We start from the raw sequence: 26,684 nt of genomic DNA, 5'->3' as shown, positions 1-26,684 counted from the left end.
CTTTGGTTTGTAAAATTACATGAAAGGTCCTCCTGTCGTTAAATCTAACATTTCAGCTGTTAGATTTTAATGGAAAAGACTATTTTGTCATTGTGCCAATATTGCAATACACTACAAACCTCAAGGACCATTTATGTAATTTTATAAATTTGAAATTTTGTATATATAAAAATTATAAATCTAAATTATAAATATATGTATATATATATTTTCAACAACTTGATAATTTTTTTTTATCTTTTTGACATTTTGTTTTAGTGACATTCTCATTTTCACGGCCAGAAAATACCGATTTGTTTATGTTTTATTTTGAAATCAGAGTATCTTTTAAAGAAATATGTTGCAGAATTTGTTCCCAGAAAAACATGATAAATATATTATCAAAGCATGTTCGAAGAAATGTATTTTATTCCTTTTTAAAACATTGGATGTCATCATCAATATAAAAACATAAACATAAACAGACCTTACATTCATTTACACTAGTGATCTACATTTTCTTAGTCTCTCAGTATAATGTAGCTTCGTATCGACACATGTAATACAAATAAAGTGAGTGTGTCAAGATGGGAACCCTGGTGAGTACATAGGGGTTTCAATTCCACAATATTATATCATATATATATATATATATATATATATATATATATATATATATATATATATATATAAGCAACTCTTACCACACCCCGTCGATCCTGACAACGACATTATCCATACTTTCGGACCTTAAAATTTATCTTTTTACTTAATCCATACTCCCGGATCTAATCCATGCTTTCGGATCAATAACTATGCCCATTCCATACTCTTGGACTAGGGACAAATGTCTAAATCCATACTCCCAGATTAATGTCAAATAACTATGTCCTATCCATACTCTCGGACTAAGGACAACTGACTATGTCTTAATCCATACTTTCGGATTAATGACAACTGACTATGTCTAAATCCATACTCTCGAATTAATGACAATTGACTATGTCCAATCCATACTCTCGGACTAGGGACAATGACTATGTCTAATCCATGCTCCCAGATCAATGACATATTTTAAAGTTCTATTCTTTTTGTATAACTCACTCGTACTCATAAGAAGATACTACCCAATATTCCCCATAATTAATTTAGGTTTACTCTTTATCCTAAATCATCATATATAATTAGGTATGTTCTTTAACACGTATTTCAGGCAACATCAAATAACTCGCACATAAACATATATTTAATACTTCAATCAATACTTGTATTAAAATCATGTTCATGAAAGGGACTATGCACTCACTTGTGAAAGTGACGACTCGAAATTCAAGCAACGTTTCGCTTTTAACAATTCTATTTTCCTTCGACGAAACCTAGCATTATTATCGCTAAGTTTTAGTCTAATCTTTATTGCAACTAATTATTAGTCTAGATTCATCATTAACTCAAAGTCTACTTCATGATCTATCAAGTAAGAAACAACCAGGTAGGATCATATCGGAGGTAGGGTTTGTTTGGTATACGAAGTATACTGTTTGGAAATCTCACTTTAAACACCTCACTAAATCACAGCCTAAACATCATCCCCGTAAGTAGATCAATCAGTATAACGACTTGGAATCACTGATAAATCTTGTTTATAGGTTCATAATAACGATAATGAACTTAAACATAAGTTATACTTAAAGTAGGGTAAGCATAACTTACTTACCAGGGGTTTGGATAGGAGTTAGGCTCTACAGGGGCAGAACTTCTGAGCCGAAATCTCTCTTCTTCTCAGAGCCTTCCGGTGCTCCGGGACTCGCCTCTAGCACTTAGATGTTGTTAGGGAAGGGGGAGAGGGTTTGGGGGTAATGGGAGAGAAAATGTATGAAAGGTGTGAGTTTTGGGGGTGATTAAGGCCTCTATTTATAGGCTGTCTGGGCCTTCTCACGTCGTGAGACAAGGTGCTCACATCGTGAGCATTGCGTAGGCTCCAAGGTGAAGTCTGGTGCTGACACGTGGCGTCGGACACAAATAAAACAGCAAATCTTTAAAAATTCATAACTTTCGCATACGAACTCTGTTTTCGACGTTCTTTATATCCACGCATAGGTAAAAACAAGATCTACAACTTTTCTTTTGACTCCGTCAGCTAATTCTTGACCGCTTTTAAACTTAATAGTATGAGAAGATTATATTGTTAAATGACTGCGTAAAATTCATAACTTCTACATATGGACTCCATTTTTGTCTGTCTTTTTATCGTTGAGTCCCTATTTTTCAATTCTCATTTAGGTCGCGTTGGCCTAAAACCGCTCAATCTAAAATTTGAATTCTGGGTTGTGCACTGTTAGGTCAAATCTTAGAAAAATTATAACTTCCTCATACAAAGTCAAATTTGGATGTTCTTTTTATGCATGCTCTCGTTTTAACTTATACTACGAATTTTGTTTAGATTGATAAGGCTAAAAAGTTTTCTATCGTAAATTCACTATTTACTTCACATAACATCGTGCCGGTTTTGTCGCGAAACTTCGATGGGCCATAACTTCTTCGTTATAACTCGGATTTCGGCGTTCTTTATATGTACGGAACACTTGTGACATATTCTACAACTTGGTTAAGATTAATCCTTCTAAATAACCTTCCATCAAAAACTCATTTTTTATGCTCATTGTCTTCAAATTGACTAACCTGAATTCGCGGGTGTTACAGTTTTCTATTTTTATTTTATAATTTTAGTTATTTATGGTTTTTTAATGTTTTTATTTATGTTGATTCAAGTAAATAAACCTAAATTTGATAAACCATATCGAAACCTTTTTTTTCTTAATTATGAAATGAAACGTTAATGTTTTTTTAATATTATGTTGTTACATTTTATTTTATTTTATTTTATTTTATTTTATTTTACTTTGATGCTCCATAGTTAATATCGTTAGCAACTTTATGTTTGCATTTATTATTATCATTATTTCACCTTTTGTTTTTATATTTTTCATTATTTGAATCAAAATAAATAAAAACAATAGAAGAATAATAAATAACTATATATATATATATATATATATATATATATATATATATATATATATAGTTATTTACTATTATTCTTTTATTTATTTTGATTCAAATAATGAAAAATATAAAAACAAAAAAAAACAAAAACTCAAACATCAAAGCTGTAAAATACTCTAATATATTAATACATTTTACACTTTTCATATTTTTTTGGTTTTTCCGCATATTTTATTAATTTTTGTTATTTATGGTTTTCGTAACTTTTTTTATTTTGATTTGTTTAAATAAAAAAGTTATGTTTATTTTATTTATTTATATTTGTAAATATAACTATTTTATTTACGCGAATCAAAATAAAAAAAAAGTTACAAAAACCATAAATTACCAAAATTATAAAAAACAAAACCAAAAAAACTCAAACACCAAAAGTGTAATATACTCTAATATATTCATACATTTTACACTTTTTGGAAAAGGTCAAAAAAAGTTATCAAGTTGATGAAAAATAAAACGAAACAACGAAAAAAATAAAAAAATAATAAAAATAGGAAATACTTAAAAAATAATATGAAAAAATTTGTTTAAAAATACTAAAAAATTTTAAAAAAAATACGAAAAAACCAAAAAAAAGATGAAAATGTAAAATGTATTAATATACTAGTCGAATGTCCGTGCGTTGCGCAGAAACACATATATAGTTGAAGTTTTTACAAATATATGATTTTTTAAATATAACAATAATGTCATTGTTAAATTTGATATAATAATTTGTATATACGAAATTGATATAATATATTGATTATTTTGAATTATATGGTGATATATACATTTATTATACCTTCATAATCTCAATCGTTTAAATGACTTCTACCCGCGAGTTACACATGAATAAAATTAAATATAATATATGATTTGATGTTATTTATAGTTGTTTTTATTGTTAATTAAGTTTTTTAAAATTTATTTGCTTAATGTTTTAATTTCTATCATTATAGTTATTTAAAACATCAAACATTGTTTTTTTTATTTTAAAGCTAACAATATAATCATTTATATAGAGTTGTTTTTAACTATTGTTATTGTAAGTTATTTTAAGCTACTTATTTTGAAACTTTAAACGATTATAAAAATATATTTAAGAAATATTTTAGTTAAATTGATATTACAATTTAGTTTTTGCTTTTATCACTACAATTTATCACTTTTAGCTATTTACAAAATATTCTTTAGTTTTTTTAAATGGAAACTGAAATTTATATTTGAGTTGGCATTGTAATGCGCAGAAACACCTATATAGCTGAAGTCTTTACAAATATATATTTTTTAACACTAACATTGTTGTTAAATTTGATATAATCATTCGTATATTAATTTGATATAATATATTGATTATTTTGAATTATATGATAATATATAAATCTATTATAACGTCATAATCCCAATCGTTTGAATGACTTCCGCTCGCGAGTTACACATCAATAAAATTAAATATTATATATGGTTTAATATTATTTATAGTTGTTATTTTTAACTAATTTTTTAAAATTTATTTGCTTAATGTTTTAATTTCTATCATTATAATTATTTAAAACATCAAACATTATTTTTTTTATTTTAAAGGTAACAATATAATCATTTATATAGAGTTATTTTTAACTATTGTTATTATAAGTTATTTTAAGCTACTTATTTGAAAATTTTTAACGATTATATAAATATATTTAGGAAATATTTATAGTTAAACTGATATTACAATTTAGTTTTTGCATTTATCACTATAATTTATCACTTTTAACAATTTACAAAATATTACTTGGTTTTTTTAGTAGAACTGAAATTTATATTTAAGTTGACACTGTAATGTTATATTTAAATTAACAATTTAAGTATTTTGTCTAAACTGTTCAAAAATTATAGTTTTAAACTGATAATGGTTTACATGCAACAACATTTTAAATCTAATAAATTAAGTATAATAATTAAAATTTAAAGACATAACTTTACAAATAGAAGTAAAGATATTATTTTAAAATTGAAATTTAGTCTATTTTTTATTACACTTTAGGTTTGATATTTATTTAACCTTATTAACCAACTTACAATCATTATTTGAAAGACACTACAATTTATCACTTTTAACTATTTATAAAATAATCTTTGGGTTGTTTAAGTTAAGTAAAATTTATATTTAAGTTGAGCCTATAATGTTATATTTTAATTAATAATTTAAGTATTTTATACAAATTGTTCAAAAATTATACCTTTAAAATGATAATGGTTTACATACAACAATATATTAAAACTAATAAATTAAGTATAATATGTTAAAAGTTAAAAAACATAATTTTATAAGTAGAATTAAAGATATTATTTTAATATTGATATTTAGTTTATATATGAATACACTTTAGATTTGATATTTATTTAACCTAATTACTAAATTATAATTATTATTATAAAGAAATTGAAAAATCATAAGAGTTTCAAATGAATATGGTGAAAGGAAAAAAGAATGGGAGTTTCAAATGAATGAGATTCAAGAAAAAATGCTAGCTTTATAAGTATGTATGATTAGAGTATATTAGAATTTGGTGTTTGAGTTTTTGTTTTTTGTTTTTCATTTCTCATTACTTGAATCAAAATAAATAAAAACAATAGAAGAATAATAAATAATTAAAATTATAACAAAAATAGAAAACAAAAGGTCAAATAATGATAATGATAAATGCAAACATAAATTTTCTAAAGATATTAACTATGGAGCATCCCAAAAAAACATGAATAGTAACGACATAAAATTAAAAAAAGAAAAAAAAGAAAGAAAAAAAAAGAAAGAAAAAAAAAAGAAAACATTAATGCACTATGAGAGAGGGTGAGAGAGGTTCTGAAATCGGCCTAGGGTTCTCTTAGAATCAAGTGGTAGCCGATTTCCATAGCCTAGGGGTCTTATTTATACTGTTGGCTACTAGGGTTTCGGCCTAAACCCTAATGGACAGCTTAATCACCAAGCAGCCCATAGAACCTTCTAGATTAGGGCCCTTGGACGAAAATATGATGGATCACCATCATAATTTCGTTCCCCCTTAGTCCATTAGGTTCTCCAACCCAAAACTCAACTATCATGCATTTGACAGTTTATACCCCTTTATTTAATTAATCTCTTTTAGTCACCAAATTAACTCCTAATTAATTTATGACCAATACTAATTAAATAAATATGATTTCTCCTTTAATATATTATTCTTATAATATATTAATAAACCCTAATATTCTCTCTTTCTCCTTAAATTACCTTGTCAAGTTGCTTTGGAGAAGGCAACCCAAAAGGACCATGCACAATCGGGTCAAGTACATACCAAATATAGTTACGGGCTTAGACACTATTCCAACAGTCTCCCACTTGGATAATTCTAGTAACTATATCTCACATACGACTTCAGAATCCGATTAGCAATCGTATCTCTTATGCTTCGTTGTCAACTCTGATCAACTTGTCCTTCAGATAAGGGATCGTATAATCCTCTGTTCTGGATATCATGCTGACAATGCTTATTGTCCAGCATTTGTTCCTTGATTCCCAATTTGTTTGACATAGAATTTAGTTGAACACATCAACTTCATTCTGACCGGGCTTAGCACATAAGTCAAACCAAATCATCAAGTGGCCAAGATTTCACTTTTATTCTCATAGAATAAAAGGAACAGATCAACTTTGACTCATATGCATCTATTATTCACTAATTGAATCATGCACAACAATGTGTTTTATAACATCAAGTTACTGATGCGTTTACACATCATCAATGCATAACCAACTAGCAAACAACAACCATATCTCTAAGTTTTTAAGACTATATGATATTATCGCTTTGCGATCAGTTAAGGCAAAACACCACGAAGTGATACCAGCAAATGCGGGTTTATTCTAATGCTCAAATCATATTCATAAGCATTCATGAACTTCGCAGCAAACCTTTGCTATGCCCAAAACCTTTTAGACAATCTACAAACAATTCATGACACTCTTCATTCATATCTACTTCCAAAATATGACCGACTGTGGACTGTTTGAATAATCCTATCATTCAGGAAGTCAAAACATGCAAAACTGAAACAATAGATAAATAACCAACACAAGATAGTAGCTTTACTCATAAATAACACAATTTTATTTATTCATCAAATGTCAAGTACAAACTATCTATTACACGTTTCCTATCTAATCCAAACTTATATCATCCTTCAGCCCAATGCTCCTAGCATGCTGCAAGTGTTTGAACCTACTCAGTCCCTTCGTAAGGGGACCTGCTGGGTTTTCTTCTGATGATACCCTCTTCACAATGAGGAGTCCCTCTTCTACCCGATGTGTGATAAAATGGTACTTTCTGTTGATATTTCGAGATCTACCATGATCTCTCGGTTCCTTGGTCAAGGCAATCGCTCCTTCATTATCACAGAAAATTTCCATCGGCTCCTTTATGGATGGCACAACTCCAAGGTCTCCAATGAAGTTCTTCAACCATATAGCCTCCTTTGACGCTTCGCTCGCCACAATGTACTCTGATTCGCACGTTGAATCAGCTACGGTCTCCTGCTTGGAACTTTTCCAAGTCACTGCTCCTCCATTTAGGGTAAAGACCCAGCCCGACTGCGATCGGAAATTATCCCGATCTGTCTGAAAACTAGCGTCATTGTACCCTCATACCCTTAAGTCATCACTCCCACCGAGGACTAGAAACCATTCCTTGGTCCTTCTCATGTACTTAAGAATATTCTTAACTGCAATCCAATGGGCTCTACCAGGGTTCCCCTGATATCTGCTGACCATGCTCAAGGCGAAGGCCACATCAGGGCGAGTACAAGTCATAGCGTACATGATAGAGCCTACTGCGGAAGCGTAAGATACTCGAATCATATCAGCTATCTCTGCCTCTGTACTCGGGCTCTGAGTCTTACTCAACTTGGTATTACTTTGGATTGGAACTTCCCCTTTCTTGTAATTTTCCATACTTAAATGCTTTAGTACCTTATCCAAGTATGTATCCTGACTAAGTCCTATCAGTCTCTTTTCTCTGTTTCTTACTATCCTTATTCCCAGAATATAAGCAGCCTCTCCGAGGTCCTTCATAGCGAAACATTTCCCAAGCCAGGACTTGACCTCCTGCAAGGTTGGGACATCGTTTCCTGTGAGCAGTATGTCGTCGACATACAATATGAGGAAGCTCACTATACTCCCACTGGCTTTGACATATACACAAGATTCATCTTCGCTTCGCAAAAAGCCAAACTCTTTAACTTTCTCGTCAAAACAAAGATTCCATCTGCGAGACGCTTGTTTCAATCCATAAATGGATTTCTCAAGCTTGCATACTCTATTTGGATGCTTCGCATCGACAAAACCCTCTGGCTGATTCATGTAAACATCCTCAGCCAATTTTCCATTAAGGAAAGCGGTTTTCACGTCCATCTTCCAAATTTCATGATCATGAAATGCATCTATTGCAAGCATTACCCTAATAGACTTTATCTTCACAACTGGCGAGAAGGTCTCATCATAGTCAACTCCGGGAGTTTGAGTAAAGCCCTTCGCAACCAATCACGCTTTATAAGTATTCAATTTCCCTTCCATGTTCGTCTTCTTCTTGAAGATCCACTTGCACCCGATTGTCTTACGACCCGGTACATTATCAACCAAATTCCAAACTTGGTTGTCGTACATGGACTGAATCTCACTGTCCATCGCCTCTTTCCATTTCACAGACTTCGGGCCTGCCATGGCTTCCTTGTAGCTGCTAGTTTCGTCCAAATTTACTAGTTTACTATCACTAATAAATGTATCCCCTTCAGTAGTAATATGAAATCCATATAACTGGGGTGGAACACTAGCCCTAGTGGAACATCGAAGAGGTAAGGACTCGTCAACAGGTTCAACAGGAGTTTCCTCCTCAAGTTGAGTGCCAGTGTTAGAGGTTTCTTCATCACTTTGATCTTGAATCTCTTCAAGTTCAATTTGCCTCCCACTGTCTTCTTGGCTTATCAATTCCCTTTCTCGGAAAACTCCTCTTCTAGCAACGAAGACAACATTGTCACTTGGTCTATAGAAAAGATAGCCAAAAGACTTGTGCGGATAGCCGATGAAATAACACTTCTCACTATGAGGTTCGAGCTTGTCGTGAGTCTCTTGTCTTACGAAAGCCTCACAACCCCAAACCTTAATATGTGCCAACGAGGGAGCCTTTCATGTCCACATCTCATGAGGAGTCTTGGAAACCTTCTTGGTGGGAACTAAGTTAAGGATATGGGCAGCAGTCTCTAATGCATACCCCCAGAAAGCTATTGGTAACGAAGCCCGACTCATCATAGAACGAACCATGTCCAACAAGGTCCGATTACGTCTCTCAGCCACATCATTCAATTGTGGCGCCCTCAGAGGCGTCGATTGCAAAACAATTCCGCGTTCTTTTAGATAGTCATGAAACTCAAGACTTAGGTACTCTCCTCCTTGGTCTGACCGAAGCATCTTCATTTTCCTGCCCAGCTGATTCTCCACTTCATTCTTAAACTCTTTGAACTTTTCAAAGGTTTCCGACTTTTGCTTGATTAAGTAGATATATCAACATCTGCTATAATCATCTGTAAAAGTCATGTAGAAGCAGCAAGCATCCCTCGTGGTGGATCTAAAGGGCCCACACACATCGGTGTGTATGAGATCCAATAAACCCTCACCCCTTTCACAAGTGCCAGTAAAGGGTGACTTGGTCATCTTCCAAGTAAACAAGATTCACACGTGTCATCGTCCCTAAGGTCGAATGACTCAAACACTCCATCCTTTTGGAGTTGGGCTATGCGTTTCTTGTTGACATGGGCAAGGCGACAATGCCACAAGCATGCTTTGTCTAGACTAGTAGACGAATCAATATTCAAAACATTATTTCCTAAATTATCAACAACCATCACAGATTTATAAATCCCATTACAAGGTAATGCATTGAAATAAAAAGCACCATTCAAATAAACATTAATAGAACCATTACTATTATCAAAAGAATATCTGAAACATTGTCTAAACAACCCATGAAATGAAATACTGTTTCTTGCCATATATGGCGAATAACAACAATTGTTTAAATCTATCCCTAACCCATTACTCAACACTAAAGAATAAACACCGACTTTGGTCACAGGTGACGATCTTCTGTTTCCCATAATCAGGTTCATCTTTCCATGTTCCACCTCCCTACTTATTTTTAGGCCCTGCATATCAGAACAAATGTGGTAACCACACCCTGTATCAAGAACCCATGAAGTAGCAAATGATGAGTTATTAGATTTAATAGAATACATACATTTAAAGGTGGGCTTAATCTTCCTATCCTTTATATCTTGCAGATACTAAGGGCAGCTTTGTTTCCAGTGGCCCTTTTGGTGACAATAGAAGAACTCTGCTTCCTTGGGATCGGATGAGGGTTTAGCAGGGCCTGCTTTGGTCCCACTTGAGGACGAACCATCACGAGGCTTCCCCTTATGGTGGCTCCTACATGGAGCCTTCCTCTTTTTACCCTTTCCTTGACCTATTGCCATCATAGGAGCGGCCACAGCAGGGGACGATGCAACGGATTTGTCTTTGAGGTTGCTCTCAGCAGTCCTCAAGAGTCCTTGGAGCTTTCTCAAGGAGACCTCCTCCTTGTTCATGTGGTAGGTCATCCTAAACTGGTTGTAGCAGGAGGGCAAGGAGTGGAGGATTATGTCGATAGCCAAATCCTCATCAAACTTAACATTAAGTTTGAGAAGACGATCGACATACCTCTGCATTGTTTGCAAATGAGAGGTTAGGGATTCTCCACTCCCCATCTTAGCGGTGATCATGTTAGTAATGATCTCATAGCGCTCTTGCCTCGCGCTCTGGTGATACCTGTCCAGCAAGTCCTGATGCATTAAATACGGATACATGTCCTCGTAGGACTTTTGGAGTTCAAGGTTCATGGTGGCCAGCATGATGCAGTGAACTTTTGTAGCATCACGCTCATGGGCCTCAAAGGCGGCCAACTCTTCAGGAGTAGCAACATCTGGGGTGATCTTTTCAAGGTTTTCATCGAGGACATATTCTTTGTCCTCGTAGCGTGTGATCATGCGAATATACCTCATCCACTCGTTGAAGTTTGACCCATCAAATGTCACTTTCTGAAACAGGTTCATCAACAAGAATGACCCAGAAGCGTTGTTGTTGTTATTGTTGTTTGCAGACATCTGAAAAAGAAAGGAACAAAGTTTGATTAGAATTGAATCCCTAATTAAACACCCAAATGAGAAATTAGGGCTAGGATCCAACAACATTATTTACAACTTAGAAAGGGATTTCGTACTCTAAAAGTAAATAATTTGAAGGTAAGTGAATGACGATTCACTAATTCTCACCATGAAAAACGAAAAAGACATTTAGGTTTTAAATGTATTGAAAACTCCTAGATCTTTGAGATTCATTGAAATTTTCAATGGCATGTTTAAATCTCGATATGCATTTCAAATTTGCGACTGGGATACCGAGGATCGCAAACAAATTGTGAATAACCATGCGAATCAACATGGTGCACTCAATGTCTCTATCACCTAATCAATGTGCCGGTAAACCACACATGCTCCATTGATCTATGACAAACATCGAGTCACCCTTCGCTACCAATGTCATCCCCAAATTGATGTGTCGGTTAACCACACGCGCTCCACCAACGCTTGACAAGGGTACGAAGTGTAATTCCATGGATTAGCATCATTTTCACATTTTGCCCTAAAGTAACTAAGATTGGGAATTTGTAAAACGTGTAGTTACTTTGTATTTTACATTATACTTTTAATGAGGAGAGGGTTGCCCTATCCTACCCGTTCGGCTAACGACCCTCCACCAGTCAAGCAAGCGATGGGTGTGAGTGTACACCCATTAACCGCCATTTTATAGGCAGCAACCTTATACCCAACTTATAGATTGGCTTCGTGAATGAGGTCTACTAACGGTAAGACTAGCATTTTAAGTTATATATATATATATATATATATATATATATATATATATATATATATATTAATTAAGCTTGTAATAATATATAATAGTATAGGGTTGAATTTTAAACTTGTAAAATTCTAAGGGTTTGAAATTTAAATTGTTCAAAATTAAACTTTTAATCACAAAATTCAAATTTCAAAACTTGAGGGCGAGTTTTTGAAATTTTCAAAACATAAGGGATCAAATAACAAATAATTTAAATTAAACAATTAATTTCATAATTATCTATATTTGACCTAATCTTATTTTAGTCATTAGATAATTACCAAATAATTTTAAATAATCCATATTTATCATATAAACAACCAATGTTCAAAAGATTTGAAATTATCTATTGTTTTGGCAAGGATGATCATTTAATTAAGATAAAATTCAGATTTTAACTTCAAAAAACGATTTAGGCATCAAATCCAAGTCAAAACATCAACTAAATCCCGAAGTACCCTCTGTCTGACGCACAAACTCGCTGAGTCAACTCTGAACTCGCCGAGTAGGGGCCAACTCGACGAGTCCAGATACTGACTCGCCGAGCTGAGTCGGGCAGAGGCAAAAAACTCGATTTTCAGCAAGTAAAACAGTTAAGCATCACATACAATTGAAACCAATCAAGGCTCTGATACCACTGATGGGTTTTATGCATAAGAAACATTTCTATGTGCTCATACAAACCCTAATGCTTGGATCTAGGTTTCTCTATTGTACATGCTTTGATTCTAAGACTTACAAACCTAGATCTATCATATATAATTCGAAGTTATCATAAAGAAAACAGATCTAAGTAGTTTACCTCTTCCAAGTAGCTTGAATCCTTGTAATCTTCTTGATCTTGAGCTTAGAGTCACAATTGTAACTCCTCTAATGGTTCACAAACCCCGCAAGCAAGAAGGCAATATGAGAGAGGGTGAGAGAGGTTCTAAAATCGGCCTAGGGTTCTCTTAGAATCAAGTGGTAGCCGATTTCCATAGCCTAGGGGTCTTATTTATACTGTTGGCTGCTAGGGTTTCAGCCTAAACCCTAATGGACAGCTTAATCACCAAGCAGCCCATAGAACCTTCTAGATTAGGGCCCTTGGACGAAAATATGATGGATCCCCATCATAATTTCGTTCCCCCTTAGTCCATCAGGTTCTCCAGCCTAAAACTCAACTATCATGCATTTGACAGTTTGTACCCCTTTATTTAATTAATCTCTTTTAGTCACCAAATTAATTCTTAATTAATTTATGATTAATACTAATTAAATAAATATGATTTCTCCTTTAATATATTATTCTTATAATATATTAATAAACCATAATATTCTCTCTTTCTCCTTAAATTACCTTGTCAAGTTGTTTTGGAGAAGGCAACCCAAAAGAACCATGCACGACCGGGTCAAGTACATACCAAATATAGTTGTGGGCTTAGACACTATTCCAACAAAAGGGAGTGGTGGTGAACGGTGACAGGTGGTGGAAAGGAGCTGGTCAGATGGAGCCACACAAGCAGCAACATTAGCACACGGTGTTTGGCTAGCTCTGATCAACAGCAAATAGTGAGAAACACGATGATGGTGGCTGGTGATATAAGAACGAGAGGAAGAGAGGGGTTAAGAGAGAGGGAGGGAGGGAGGGAGGGAGAGAGAGAGAGAGAGGGTGGGACCCCATTTTCATATTATTTCATTTTTTTTTATTTTTTTTAAAATAAGTGAAAACATCATAAATGGTCCCTGTGGTAGTGAAATGACAAAAATGTCCTTCAGTTAATGGACAAAAAAAGGATTTAGTAATAAGGACCAACCGTCAAAAGTTTTGAAAGCATAGGGACCAGCTATGATGTTTTTAAACCACGGGGACTAAACTTCAGATTTTGGGAAACCATAGGGACCATTTATGATGTTTTCTCTCTCTCTCTCTCTCTCTCTCTCTATATATATATATATATATATATATATATATATATATATATATATATATATAGAGAGAGAGAGAGAGAGAGAGAGAGAGAGGAATGATCATTTGAGAACCTATACTTTCCCAGGAACCAAACAAGGACCGTTATATCAAAATAACAGAGGGTTAAGATGATTTGTGGCATTTTTGTAAAAACTTGGAAATAAAAAACACGGGGGTATCTTATTTCAATTTGTTAGAGGGCATTTTAGGGATAGAAAACTTATACCCGATCCTGTCAAACCCTTTCCTTATACTATTTCTCTATGTTCGTCATCAAATCTCTCTCCCTCTCACGTTCTTCATTGACGATAAAGACGACTACCTCCTCCATCATCTGTCGTCGATCGCCTCCCTCCTACCATCACCAACCACCTCTACCTCTGTCGACCACCATACTCCTTGATCTCACATTCTTCATAGAAAAAATTCCACTGAAGATGCTTTGATTTTGAATCGTTTTATCCTCCATCAATTCGTTCCCCGGAGTACACCATAATCGCCGACTTCATCTCGGCCTCCTCTGTGGATTGAACACCTGAACGAAGAAGAAGATCCTTTGTCGATCAAGAATTCAAAGTGCAAACAATATGAAAAGTGCATCTGGTCTCAATCGCTATACTTACGCCTGAAGCACTTGGCCTTAGCCTATCAGACTATCCCTAACTCTCGATATCGGTCTCAATTTTCCTCCACTAGAAGTTGCCTAAACAGAGGTTTTTATTTTTCTACATTTCTTCGGTTTTTAGATCAGATGTCACTTTTTCTTTTCTGCATTACCAAAATTAATTTGACAATCTATATGATTGTTCGTATTCTGATTTAGTTATCAAATTCAATACATTATGTGATATTGAAATTACTTAGAGTTTAGAAGTTTTCTTATTAAGAATAACATTTTCATGAAAATATAAAACTCTAGTGCTCTTTTCCTTCATGTATTGTCATATGAATATTGTTGTTCTCTTTAACATGGACCTTTCTGGTGAAAATATAGTCAATTTGTATTCAAAGTGTCGGGTTTTCTGAAGTGCACACAAGTTGCTTGATGAAAGTCCTGAACCAGATTTAGTTCCTTTGCTTTAATTTTAAGGTAGATTGGCTTAATACAAGTATACAACTTTGCATTCCTTTATTCACTTCTAATAATCCATAATATTTTCTTAGGATTTTACCGGAGTTCTATTTGTAGTTAACCTTGTTTGTATATGAGATTCTATGAACATACTTAGTGGTGACTCCAAGAAGATCAACCCATTGGTAATTAATATTCTAATTATCCCATTCACATATTTTTTTAAAGCATCAATAGCTTTTAATTATGTCATATCTTCGTATTTCCTAGGTGCCAGTAGACCTTGTGATTGACCATTTAATTCAAGTTGATGTTTCAAGAAGTTCAAATGGTGAACTTTGCAAATCCTTAAAGTTTTCAAATTGAAAACAGAAATGATTATGGATTTGTTAAAGTGATAAGAAATTTAAAACAAGGAAGGAATCTGGTATTCAGACAAAATAAGGTTTCTACATTCAACTTGAAAATTGAAATTTTTATGCCTAGTTTGTGTTTTGAGTGAAAAAGGGATGTATGAAATATGAATGTTCTAAAAAAATCCAAATGAAGTCATACACATGCTTTAAGAGTTTATATGCACAGTAAGGTGGAATTCAAAAAGCTGTGCATTTGATAGAAGGTCTATAGATGTTTTATTATGAAAACAAGTTTCATTTAATTCATTAGATATTCTGAAAGTTGGTTAAAGAAGTGGCACCAATTGACAAGTTATCCAATGATACCTTGAAGATTTTGTAATTATTATTATTATTGGTGTTTAGAAACTGCTTTAAGTTTATTTGTAATTATAAGTTATAACCACATTTTTTTAATATATTGCAGGTTGATGTTATTATTGTTTGGATTATGAAAACTAGGAAAGTGTTGAGTCACACTCTTTTGATAATTGGACTCTTTTAGCGGGTAAATTCATTTTCCTTAGAGAAAGTTACACATTTGATCTTTAAATATAGCTGGTTTTTGCAAATATGGTACCTAATTCCAAATACTAAGACTTTATTTTTGGTACCAAAATTGCAAAATCAGCTTTACTCAAGGGATAAAGGTAGACATTTTACCGGTACGTGGACCAAAAATGTTACAAAAACTAAAATTGCAAGAAAAAATTTATCAGGACCAAACTTGAAAAATTCAAATATATTTGTGGACAAAAAAGGTTGATAAAAAACTACAAACATAATAAATCTTGAAAGTTTAGTCATTTACTATAGGCAAAAAAGGTTGATAACCTTCAATAAGAACACAACTTAATGATTTGATTGACCACTTCACCTCCTAATCACACATTTTACTTTTATTGCTACCCTATTTCTTACCATTTCAATTTGTTTTTCAATTATAAAGTAAACAAATGAACAAAATTATGTTGTTATTTCTTAAGTTTACCCGTATCTTGAGTAGGAATGATAATTTTCCATGTTTGATTAAATTTTAGAATTTATGATTTGTTTGTAGTTTTCAATTTTCATTATGTTTCAATCATGTATAGAACCCAAAGGCCAACTTCTATTAGTTAATGGAAAAACAGAAGATGAAGTTTATAGAAATATGGAAAGAATTTTTCTTCCAATGAAGATAACAAAAGAAGAACCTAAGGTAACAAATGACTTACATTTATTATTGATGCAATTACTTGTTGTGTTTGTTTGATTTAAATTTAATTAGAAGGTATGTATGTATTTTGTTGCAGGATGTGGCTTTTATGATTGATGGATAGGCTCTTGAAATTGCACTCAATTATTATCGGAAAACATTCACATAGTTGGAAATATTATCACAGACAACTATATGATGTTGGATTACACCATCCCAGAAGGCACAAGTACAACTAGCTACACTTTGTTTATTTTATGATTGCAAATTACAGACCAAATATGTATGTCTAAAGTATCTTTACGTCTGTAACTATTAGCTATTTATGATTCAAAGCCAAAATGCAAGTAATTTTCAAGTTGACTAAAAAAATTCCATTTCTTAAAAAAGAATTAAAAAAAAGTTACTAAAAATCGTTCCTTTTTTTATTGATTAATTATTGTTCTTGAATCACATGTAATTCCTTTACAGTAACCTAGACAGTTAGTTACATTACGTGTCTGATTGATAAAAATCACATGTAATTCACATATAAATCACATGTTATTCACATATAAATCACATATGATTCACATATATATCACATATGATTCACATATAAATCACATGTATTTCACAAGTGAATCACATATGAATTACATGTGATTTACACGTATAAATAACATGTAATTCACATATGAATCACATGTAATTCACAAGGGAATCACATATAAAATATGAATTACATGTAATTCACATATAAATCACATGTAATTCACATATGAATCACATGTAATTCACAAGTGAATCAAATATGAATTACATGTGATTCACATATAAATCACATGTGATTCACATATAAATCACATGTAATTCACATATGAATCACATGTAATTTATATGTAAGTCGCGAGTGAATCACATATGAATTACACTTATATGCACACATGCATTTTGTGTGAGTGTTCTTCGTTTTTATTTTCTTATGAATTTCACATTTGAATTTTAAAAGATACATTCACATGTGAATATCACATATATAATCGAATGTGAATCTTACATGATATATACATATGCATTTTTGTGGGTGTTCTTGCATTAATCATTTTTTTTCTTGTAGATTTGAAAGAATTTGTGGAAAATTTTGAAGATGTAAAAAGTGATAAATTGAAGAAATATGGAAATCTTGATATGAAGAAATGATAACATTTTGAATCTTTTCTTTTTTATATATTATTTTGTATCGAACAAAATATTTGTACCATTATGTTTATAGATTCATTAATAAAAATAAGATCTTTTATGATTTACTTACGAATATTATAGTATAAGAAAAAATTACAATTATTTTTTGAAAAAAAAATGTAGTTTTTTAAGAAAAAAATGCAGATGTTTTTATAAAAAATTGTAGGTTTTTTTTTTGAAAAAATTGCAATTTTTTATTTTGAAAAAAAATGCAGTTTTTTTAAAAAAATTGGAGTTTTTTTTTTTGAAAAAATTGTAACTTTTTTTTGAAAAAAATGCAGTTTTTTTATAAAAAATTGCAGGGTTTTTTTGAAAATTTGCATTTTTTTTTTTAAAAAAACGCAGTTTTTTTTAATTTTTTAAAAAAGCAGTTTTTTAAAAAAAAATTGCAGTTTTTTTTATTTAATTTTGCAGTTTTTTTAAAAAATTACATTTTTTTCATTTATTTTTTAAAATATCATGTTTTCTGAAAAAAAAATTTTAAAAAATCCATTTAAAACAAATATTAAAATCTGAAATTTGATTTACTATGTTAATTTTGTCCAATAACACAAAAAAATAAACATTAAATGAGATCGGTTACGATCATGCCCTTAACGAGTTAATTTTGATTTAACGCTCCACATTTAATTTTCAGGTTCTCGGAAAACTATGAGTTCTCAACCGATCTCAAACATATATATATATATATATATATATATATATATATATATATATATATATATATACACACGAATGGTACTTGAGGTTTGTAGTGTATTGTAATATTGGTACAAGAGCAAAATAGTTTTTTTAATAAAATCTAACAGCTAGAAAGTTAGATTTAACGGCAGAAAGACCTTTCATATAATTTTACAAACCATAGGGACCAATCACGTGACTTTTTGCTAGGAAGTTCTCAAAATACGATATTCTATAAACCACAGGGACCAATTGTGAAATTTTGTCTTTAACTTTTTATGGGGTCAATCTAAATCTTTTAGAGTTGTCTGTATGTTTTTCAAAATTTTCTTTATAAGAAAAGGGTTAGGGACCACTTTTAGTGGTGTCCTCGTCCCTCTTATTTCTAAAGAGATTCTAATCATATAGAAAACAAAATTTCACAATTATAACTACCTAAGATTTTCAAGATATAATAGTCTAATAGAGAAAAAAAAAATACAACACGATAATTGGGGAAAAGAATCAAAATACAATCCCGTAATAAGAAAAAAAATGTACAACATTGTAATAGAAATAGATGAAGTGGGATGCTATAATAAATTACAGAAGTAGATGAAAGTAAATTGCTCTTTCTTGCATTTAGTCCTTTTAAATAATAAGCAATAGCATAACAAACAACCACACAAAGACACGTCCATGTATAAACTTACACAAATGTAACGAGCAAGTGTAGTATGAAAGAACCCCTTCATGTAGAATAACAATACACATGATACGTATATACATACATGATCAATCTACAATGATGAAATTATCAACTTAATTTTTCATTTGTTTTACTTTTACACCATATGTTAATCAAGAAGACCGAAGTTAATCAATTTTCTCCATTATATTGAATCCATAAGCATGCAACATTTCGAGTGCTGCAAAATCACAAGTAAAAAGTAAGCAACATAACATAGTCTTTTTTTCATTGAATAAAATTTATTTACCACAAGTGAATTGACAATTACCTGGCTCATAAACTTCCGTATCAATAGGTCTTAAGACACCCGTACTTGTAATTTTTCCCGCAAGTAAAAGCTGTAGAATCAAAGCTATAGTTACACTTTATACCAAACACAAAACTTTTGAGGTAAAAAGTTAAAATTATTAAAGCAAAAAAGTAAATATACCAAAGCACCAATTGCTACAGGAATCCCAACTGTTAAGGCCATGCCACTTATTGTTTTCCCATTCTGAGTCCTCCCAAATTCCAATAAGGTTGCCTCATGTTTTTCTGTAGGCCGACCATTTGGGAATTCCACCACTACTTGATGATACAAAAGAACCATGTCCTGAAATATATTTTATTAATAAAAATTACCCACATTCAAGATAATATTTCATTTTAATGAATTATCAGTTACCTGTTCTCTGGTGTTATAGGCTAATCTTTCTTCCATCCGAAGGCATGTCACATCAAATGCACTTTGACAAGATGAAGGTACCTCTGTTTGCTCATAAAATCCCAAAAACCTAAAATCCATGAAGAGATTTCCATTTTTAAATAATTAATAAAAAACATGCTAATATAATATCATACAATTTATGCTTACATAATTGCTTTAGCTGTCTTGATTGCTGTTCCATTCTCTTTGCAGAATCCAAGTTCTATTATCCTTTCTGTAATAAGCTTATCTGGCTTCACAGATTCATCAAAACTCCTGCTTTCAATCTTCAACAGTTCAAATAGAAATGTTCTATACGTAGGTCTATCTTTATCTTTATTTGTAAGAATCAAACTAACATCACTTTCAAAGAAACCAATTTTTGCCAGTGTACCCATTATTTCACCAAACCCTGTGAACACAAGTTTCACATTACACTCTCTAGAACCAAAAACTTCTATATATTCCCAATGTCCAAAAAAAATGTCAATCCACGTTTCAAAAACTACCTTCATAACGAAGAGTGCCACGAAAAATGGTCGATGCTTCATTTTGTATCCCATATAAATCTCCATAAGTTAAGGAGTTGCGATTAGGTAGGACCTCAAGTGCAAAAGCTGGAAAATCATGCATCCGAAATTTTATAGCTGAATCATATAGATCATCTCCTGGAAATTTGCACCAACTATAAATTATTAAAAGAAATAACCAAGTAACATCGTAGGTGTCGACTTGATTTTTTGATGTTAGCAAAAAGAATAAGTAAATTACAATTTTGGTCCCCTGAGTATAGCTGATTTTTGGGATTTTGTTCCCAAAAAGTTCTCTTGCAATTTTTGTCCCAAAAAGTACTCTTACAATTTTGGTCCTTATTTTAGGTTCTTGTAACGTTTTTAGTCCTTGTACCAACTGAAATGACTAGTTTTTAGTCCTTGTTCTAAGTAAAATAACTAGTTTTAGTCCCTGTGTATAGCTGATTTTTGCAATTTTGGTCCCAAAATAGACATTTTATTGGAATATGGAACAAGGAAGTTACAAAAACCTAAATTAAGGAACAAAACTGCAAGAGAAGAACCAAAGTTTTAAAAAAAAAAAATTTAGCTAATATCAGGGACCAAAAATGTAATTTACTTAAAAATGAAATTTCCAAGGTGCATTTATGTAGAATTGGGGTGTTCTTCATCTAGGGTTTCCTACCATCAACATGTACAATTCCTCCATCTTTTCTGTAGGTGGCAGGATTGCGTCCGGCTCGTATAGCTCCAGCTGGATTCCAGCTGAAAGTGTTTTGTAACAAATAAAATGTTTATTTTCAACTGTTAATATTGGCATCAAAATGACTCATAGAGAATTAGAAGCTACCTGAACTTGTAAGCTAATGGATTATTTGCTGCAGCAGGGGATGGAATACCTCCACAATTGGAAACAAAAGACCTGATTTTCCCTCCTTGGGCATGTGCTTCGTTGATCATCTTCATTGCCATCATATGATCTGAAGGGCATAAAAGTCATTATGCAATGATAAACACCACCATGCTTAGAAGAAGCAGAAAGAAAAATGACCTATTCCAGGATCCAACCCCATTTCACCAAGAATTGTAATGCCACAATCTTTAGCTGCTTCATGTAGCTTGTGAATTGAATCATTAATGTAGCTAGCAGTCACAAGATGTTTTTTAAGCTGCATTAAAAACAAATGTTCTTTAACAAAACAAGAAACAATAAAACCATAAGAAAATTTGCTAGATCATAGATCCAAAAAACCAAAAGGAAAGTGAAATACCTCAATGCAGACATTAGCTATGGTGGAATGAAAACTTGGAGGCAATAGACTGATAACAAGATCAACCTGCATGATGTACTTATAGAGACTATCATGATCCATCACATCCAGCTGGCATGCAATTGCATAGGGTATACCTTCAGTTATCTGCATTCAAATAATCAATCACAATGGCAAATTGGTAACTTAACAGTACCAAAAAAGCTAGGTACCAAAAACTTCATTATACCTCCTCTGCATCCTTAAGAAAAAGTGATGCAACAATAACTTGAATACTATTCTGCTCTCCAAATTCACCTATTCTACATGATTTTAACCATTCTGGAGACGAATCACTTCCAATTGATGCCAAGAGTTCAACAGCAGGTTGACAAACACGCCCTGCACCTAACACAAGAACCGTGTTCTTTTTTGAACCATATCCTAATTTGACAAAACTATCCTTCACTTCACCAACTTTCAGTGCAAACATGTTTGTTTTTCCATTGGGAATTCCATGACCTTCTTTAGGTTTTGCTATAGAAGTCAAAGTATCAACTATTTTATCAAGAACAACACTATCATCTGCACCAACCTGGTAACAATGACATTGAAAAGTCAACACTCAACACATCACAAGAAAGAGATTATGTGATATGTCACACACACACACACACTCTTACTTCGAGTTCTGAGTAAGATGTAGAGTCTGTGCATTGACCAACTTGACATTTGACCAGGTGAAAAGAGCCACCAGCAGCTTCAATTATATCCAAGGCTTCATTAATCAGAAACTTGTCAAACAGATGACCACTAAGAGAAACCTGTAGAAGTCGAACTATCAATAATTATAAAGTCAAAAAGGTAAAACGATAATGAAGCATGATAGATAGATAGAAACAAACCAGCATAGTGTATCTATTCTTAAAAGATCCAAAGTTGGCAACATCCTCAGACACTTCTCTGTAAATAAATATGGGAAAAGTTTTTTTTAATAAAGCAAACATAATATCGAATGAAAACATATTTGTGAAAAACTTACTGTGAGTTCCTCATTCGGGGAATATATTCGTATAAGTGAGTGAGAGCTCCTTTATGTGCTATACAAGCTCTCTTTAAGTGAACAGGTAGATCTTCTAGATCTTTTGAAGAAGCTAAACTCCCAATAAAATTGGAAAGTACATCACCAAAATGTTGTGAAGCCTTTATGACAGATGCTACCATGTTAGATGCCATGATACCAAAAAATAAAACATTTAACTAGAAAAAGACTAGTAAGGTACAAGTTTCACAGCACCTCTTTGGCAAACTCAGTAGGGAGAATGTCAACAGCTAAACAAATTACGCCATCGCCCTCCACGTCATCATGATACGAGTCCCCAGATGGATCATATCTAGTAGCCAAAAATGTGTATTACTATCAAGGGGTACAAAAGTGAAGTTCCACAATATGAGTTGAAGAGAAATGGATTATAGATATACCTGAAAAGAGGTGAATCAATTGATGTGGATTTGTTTATAAATTCTATGGATCCTCCTATATCACAAGTTATATCACAAATCCCAACAAGTGGACAGCCTTTATGTGTTAAATCTTGTAGTTGCTTGGTAGTCAATAAGCGAGGGTATCTTTTCTCCCAATACATGCAATTAACTGCTCAAGGGGCATAACATCATTTAAGTATTTGACAGATAGAGGATGATAAATAATAAATAGGTCAGATAATTGAAGGAACTAAACTAATTCCATAATAGTGGATGTTATCCAATCAGAAAAAGGTATTGTGGATAGTGTGGTAGTGGGGTAGTGGGTAGCCTCCAATAAAAAAATTGGTTGGTGGATGATATCCACTATGTGGAAAGTGGGATGTTTAACACAACACTAATTGCCTCCAAATTAAAGAGAATGTCTATGCAAGTGTTAAGACTAATTTTCATGTAAATGGAGAAATGCCTCTATGCACCAAGGAAATGTAGCCTTAGTTTAGTAACAAAAACAAAATAACTGAAAAAATGGCTGCATACCTATAACAGATGCATATGGAGCAACCTTCTCATGAAAAACTGGTCTGTAGCGCTCAGGATGTGCATAGTAATCAACCTGGAATGGAAATTCTGGTAGTCAACATACATTGCATAAAGTAATATAATGATAATTGATACCAATGTGAGGCAAAGAAGAAGGAACTTAAAAATTAATGCATAAAACCAATGTTACGTACTTTATCAAAAACTTCATTGGGATCATTGTGTTCAACCATGTCTTCACTAGTCACAATACAGCCATACACTTGGAAAGCCCGTTTAGGTTGACAAAGATCCACGCCCTAAGCAACATGAATAAATACCAACACAATGAGTCAAATTTATCTCATCATTCCTAAAAGCAATGTACATTTACATTTTGAAGAGAAAAATTAGCAACAGATGTAACAATTGGACATAGTAGGTTGAGTTTCTTCAACATTCTCCATGTCACACAGATACATATAAGAAAAGAGAGATGATAAATAAGGCCAACATTACCTTGTCAAATAGTCTTGGAAGTTTACTTGAATCCACAAATGTATGAGGAAGAAGCTTGAATATTTCTTGAGCTCCAAGAGAAACTAAAACGTGAATCAAAAAATAAATTACCATCTAAAGTCCTTGATAAGATTCTATTACAGGAAAGAAGCTAGAGCCTAGAACTAAGTTAACATTGTGTACAAAGAGACAAAGTAATACATCAAAAGAGCAATTAGTAATACCATTTCCAGAACCAGTGAAAATAAAAACTAAAGGAGAAATGCTTGAAGGCAATCCGGTAGTAGCTATCTCTTCACCCACAGAAACAACTGCAGCTTTTGCAGCAGCCAATGATGGATACATATAAGATGAACCTAGTGACAGGAATGGTGTTGAATATCCAAGACTTAGATACCCTGAAAAAGAGTGAATCAATAAATATATCATTGGACTCATTTATGGGTAAATGCTAGAAAAGGAAAAAGATTCAGTTCATGTTGCTTACTTCTTCCCAATCCACTTAAAAAGTCAATAAGTCCAGCTCTACCAGCAAACTTGCCAAATGCAAGTAATCTCTTCCCTTTATCTCCAACTATGAGCTCATAATCAAACAAAGATGCCCTCTCATCCAAGATCTACACATCAAAAAGAATGTTGTTAATAACACCAGAACCATCAGTATAACATGGTGTTATTTTGATGGAGAAAGAACATCATACTTTATCTAGCAAAGGCATATTCTCTTTTTGTGCTTTGTGAGTATGGGAGAAAAATGCATATGCTCTGTCAGGGAGAATCATCTCCAACTGCAGCAAAGGAAAAACGTTATTCTGTAATGTGAATTTTGTTGTGTAAGAATACAATTATGTCAGATTATAGCACCTTTGGTTGCTTGATACCCAATATGAGACCACAGTCGGATAAATCCTCAGAAATCTCACAGCCAACATCCTCATACAGAGCATCATGATGTATCCGCTTTGTTGATGGCTGTACAATAATGCGTGTCACTTCCACTTTACCCTTCCCACTGTGCAGAAGTCTAGCACAGTGTGATGGCGTTAAAGGAACCCTTCTTTCCCACTTGTTTGTAGACTCTGAAAGGATCCCGATAACTCCATTGCCATGCATGATAACTTCCCCCTTCTTTCCAAGTACTAACTATCTGTATTTCAATCCGACAATCTCTGATAATCACGAAACCAAATATCAATAGAATTATTAATCTGTTTGATTGGATTACTAACAGAAAAATAGGTAGCCAAACCAACCTGCTTCTTTTTTCCTTAAAAGGATGAGACAGTCGCTGCAGAAGGATATTCTGCTTAGGGATCGCATTAGGATCAACGCAGCAGATATACATAAGAAAAGACAGTAAACATCGTAGGTGATTCATACTGACGTGTGCGTTTGGCGATGAAAGGGATAGGGCAGCAAAGAGCACGAGATAATGATGATCAAGATGACTACAAACGTGTGAAAGCTTCTCACGATTATATTAATTTCTTCATTGAAAAATGTCTATAATGCAATGGATTGTTGCCAACTGTCCCGAGATACACATGATACTGTTAATAGATTGTCGAGTACATAAGTGAGAAACCTCCCCACGACAAAGCCATCTCTCATCAAACTCAACAACTTTCCAATATTTTACTCCGAGTGGCCCTGATGCTAGTCGTTTTGCGATTGAGTTTTGTCAGGACGTCTCCTCCCATTCAGCGCTCCACATTTGTTTCTGTTTTACCTACTTCTCCGTTCTTATCAACGCCTCTAACCTTTTTCAGCTTTTCTACATGTCTTTGTTTGAACTTCGAATCGGTGATTACGTCAACGTCTACAGCGTTTTCGATTCTTTGATTTCACCACTGATATGTTCCATCCTCTGATTTTATTCGGGATTTCATTGTACTCTTTTCCAATTTCTATGTTCAATTTCTTCAATTTCGTCAAATTCATTGTAATTTTTTTTTGGTCCAGAACCGGATAAATGGTTTTTTTAGCTTTTTTTTTTTTTTTTTTTTTTTTTTTTTTTTTTTTTTTTTGAATTTGGAGACCATCAAATTGAAAAGTTTATTTTATCTTTTTAATTTTTTTCTCGTTATTTTTAGAATAAATTACACGAATGGTCCCTATGGTTTAGGGTAATTTATGCGTTTGATCCATAACTTATTTTTTTAACTCGTAAAGTCCCTACTGTTTGTTTTTGTTACATGTTTGGTCCCTGTCTTACCTAAAAAAACTATTTTGCCCTTGATTTTATAAAAATATTTAAATAAACACACCCCAATTCCAACCCCCCTCACCTTACCTTATCTATCCCATAATTTTTTCCTATTTAAATAATAGACTTTTTAGATAAGATGGGGACCAATCGCGTAGCAAAAACAAACAGTAGGGACCAAGCGCGTAACAAAAACAAACAATAGGGACTTTTCGAGTTAAAAAAATAA

The 26,684-nt window shown here is 32.8% G+C and overlaps 1 protein-coding gene across 2 annotated transcripts; it reads right to left on the bottom strand.

The window, feature by feature from the left end:
* Nucleotides 1–19,141: 19,141 nt before the first annotated feature.
* LOC145054575 (lysine-ketoglutarate reductase/saccharopine dehydrogenase bifunctional enzyme) lies at nucleotides 19,142–26,097 on the bottom strand. Of its 2 annotated transcripts, none has more exons than XM_079002803.1 (24): nucleotides 25,503–26,097; nucleotides 25,114–25,418; nucleotides 24,951–25,037; nucleotides 24,737–24,866; nucleotides 24,474–24,647; nucleotides 24,250–24,332; nucleotides 23,946–24,050; nucleotides 23,749–23,824; nucleotides 23,206–23,377; nucleotides 23,021–23,117; nucleotides 22,766–22,926; nucleotides 22,629–22,686; nucleotides 22,407–22,547; nucleotides 21,974–22,318; nucleotides 21,745–21,891; nucleotides 21,525–21,642; nucleotides 21,324–21,453; nucleotides 21,159–21,238; nucleotides 20,471–20,629; nucleotides 20,130–20,373; nucleotides 19,941–20,049; nucleotides 19,707–19,868; nucleotides 19,545–19,614; nucleotides 19,142–19,454 (listed from the first exon to the last, which is right to left on the bottom strand). In XM_079002803.1, the coding sequence occupies exons 2-24, from the start codon at nucleotides 25,360–25,362 to the stop codon at nucleotides 19,402–19,404; spliced, it is 3,150 nt and encodes a 1,049-aa protein (XP_078858929.1). In that variant the 5' UTR covers nucleotides 25,363–25,418; nucleotides 25,503–26,097; the 3' UTR covers nucleotides 19,142–19,401. The 2 variants fall into 2 exon arrangements, with proteins under 2 accessions (XP_078858929.1, XP_078858931.1); XM_079002805.1 differs by having other exon boundaries at nucleotides 25,114–25,396.
* Between the last annotated feature and the right edge of the window lie 587 nt (nucleotides 26,098–26,684).

Source organism: Lactuca serriola, chromosome 5 (genome assembly GCF_051521515.1).
Source record: "Lactuca serriola cultivar US96UC23 chromosome 5, Lser_US96UC23_V15, whole genome shotgun sequence".
NCBI lineage: Eukaryota > Viridiplantae > Streptophyta > Magnoliopsida > Asterales > Asteraceae > Lactuca > Lactuca serriola.
The sequence above is the reverse complement of the archived record's forward strand: the minus strand, read 5'-3'. Positions and strand labels throughout refer to the sequence as shown.

What these genes read in the sequence shown, in the direction of transcription:
- LOC145054575 (XM_079002803.1), bottom strand. Translation starts at nt 25,362, where the DNA reads ATGCATGGCAATGGAGTTATCGGGATCCTTTCAGAGTCTACAAACAAG. An exon ending in TTCTTAAGGATGCAGAGGAG is followed by an intron (nt 21,892 to 21,973) that starts GTATAATGAAGT and finishes ATTTGAATGCAG; the next exon opens with ATAACTGAAGGTATACCCTA. An exon ending in AAGACAGCTAAAGCAATTAT is followed by an intron (nt 20,050 to 20,129) that starts GTAAGCATAAAT and finishes CATGGATTTTAG; the next exon opens with GTTTTTGGGATTTTATGAGC.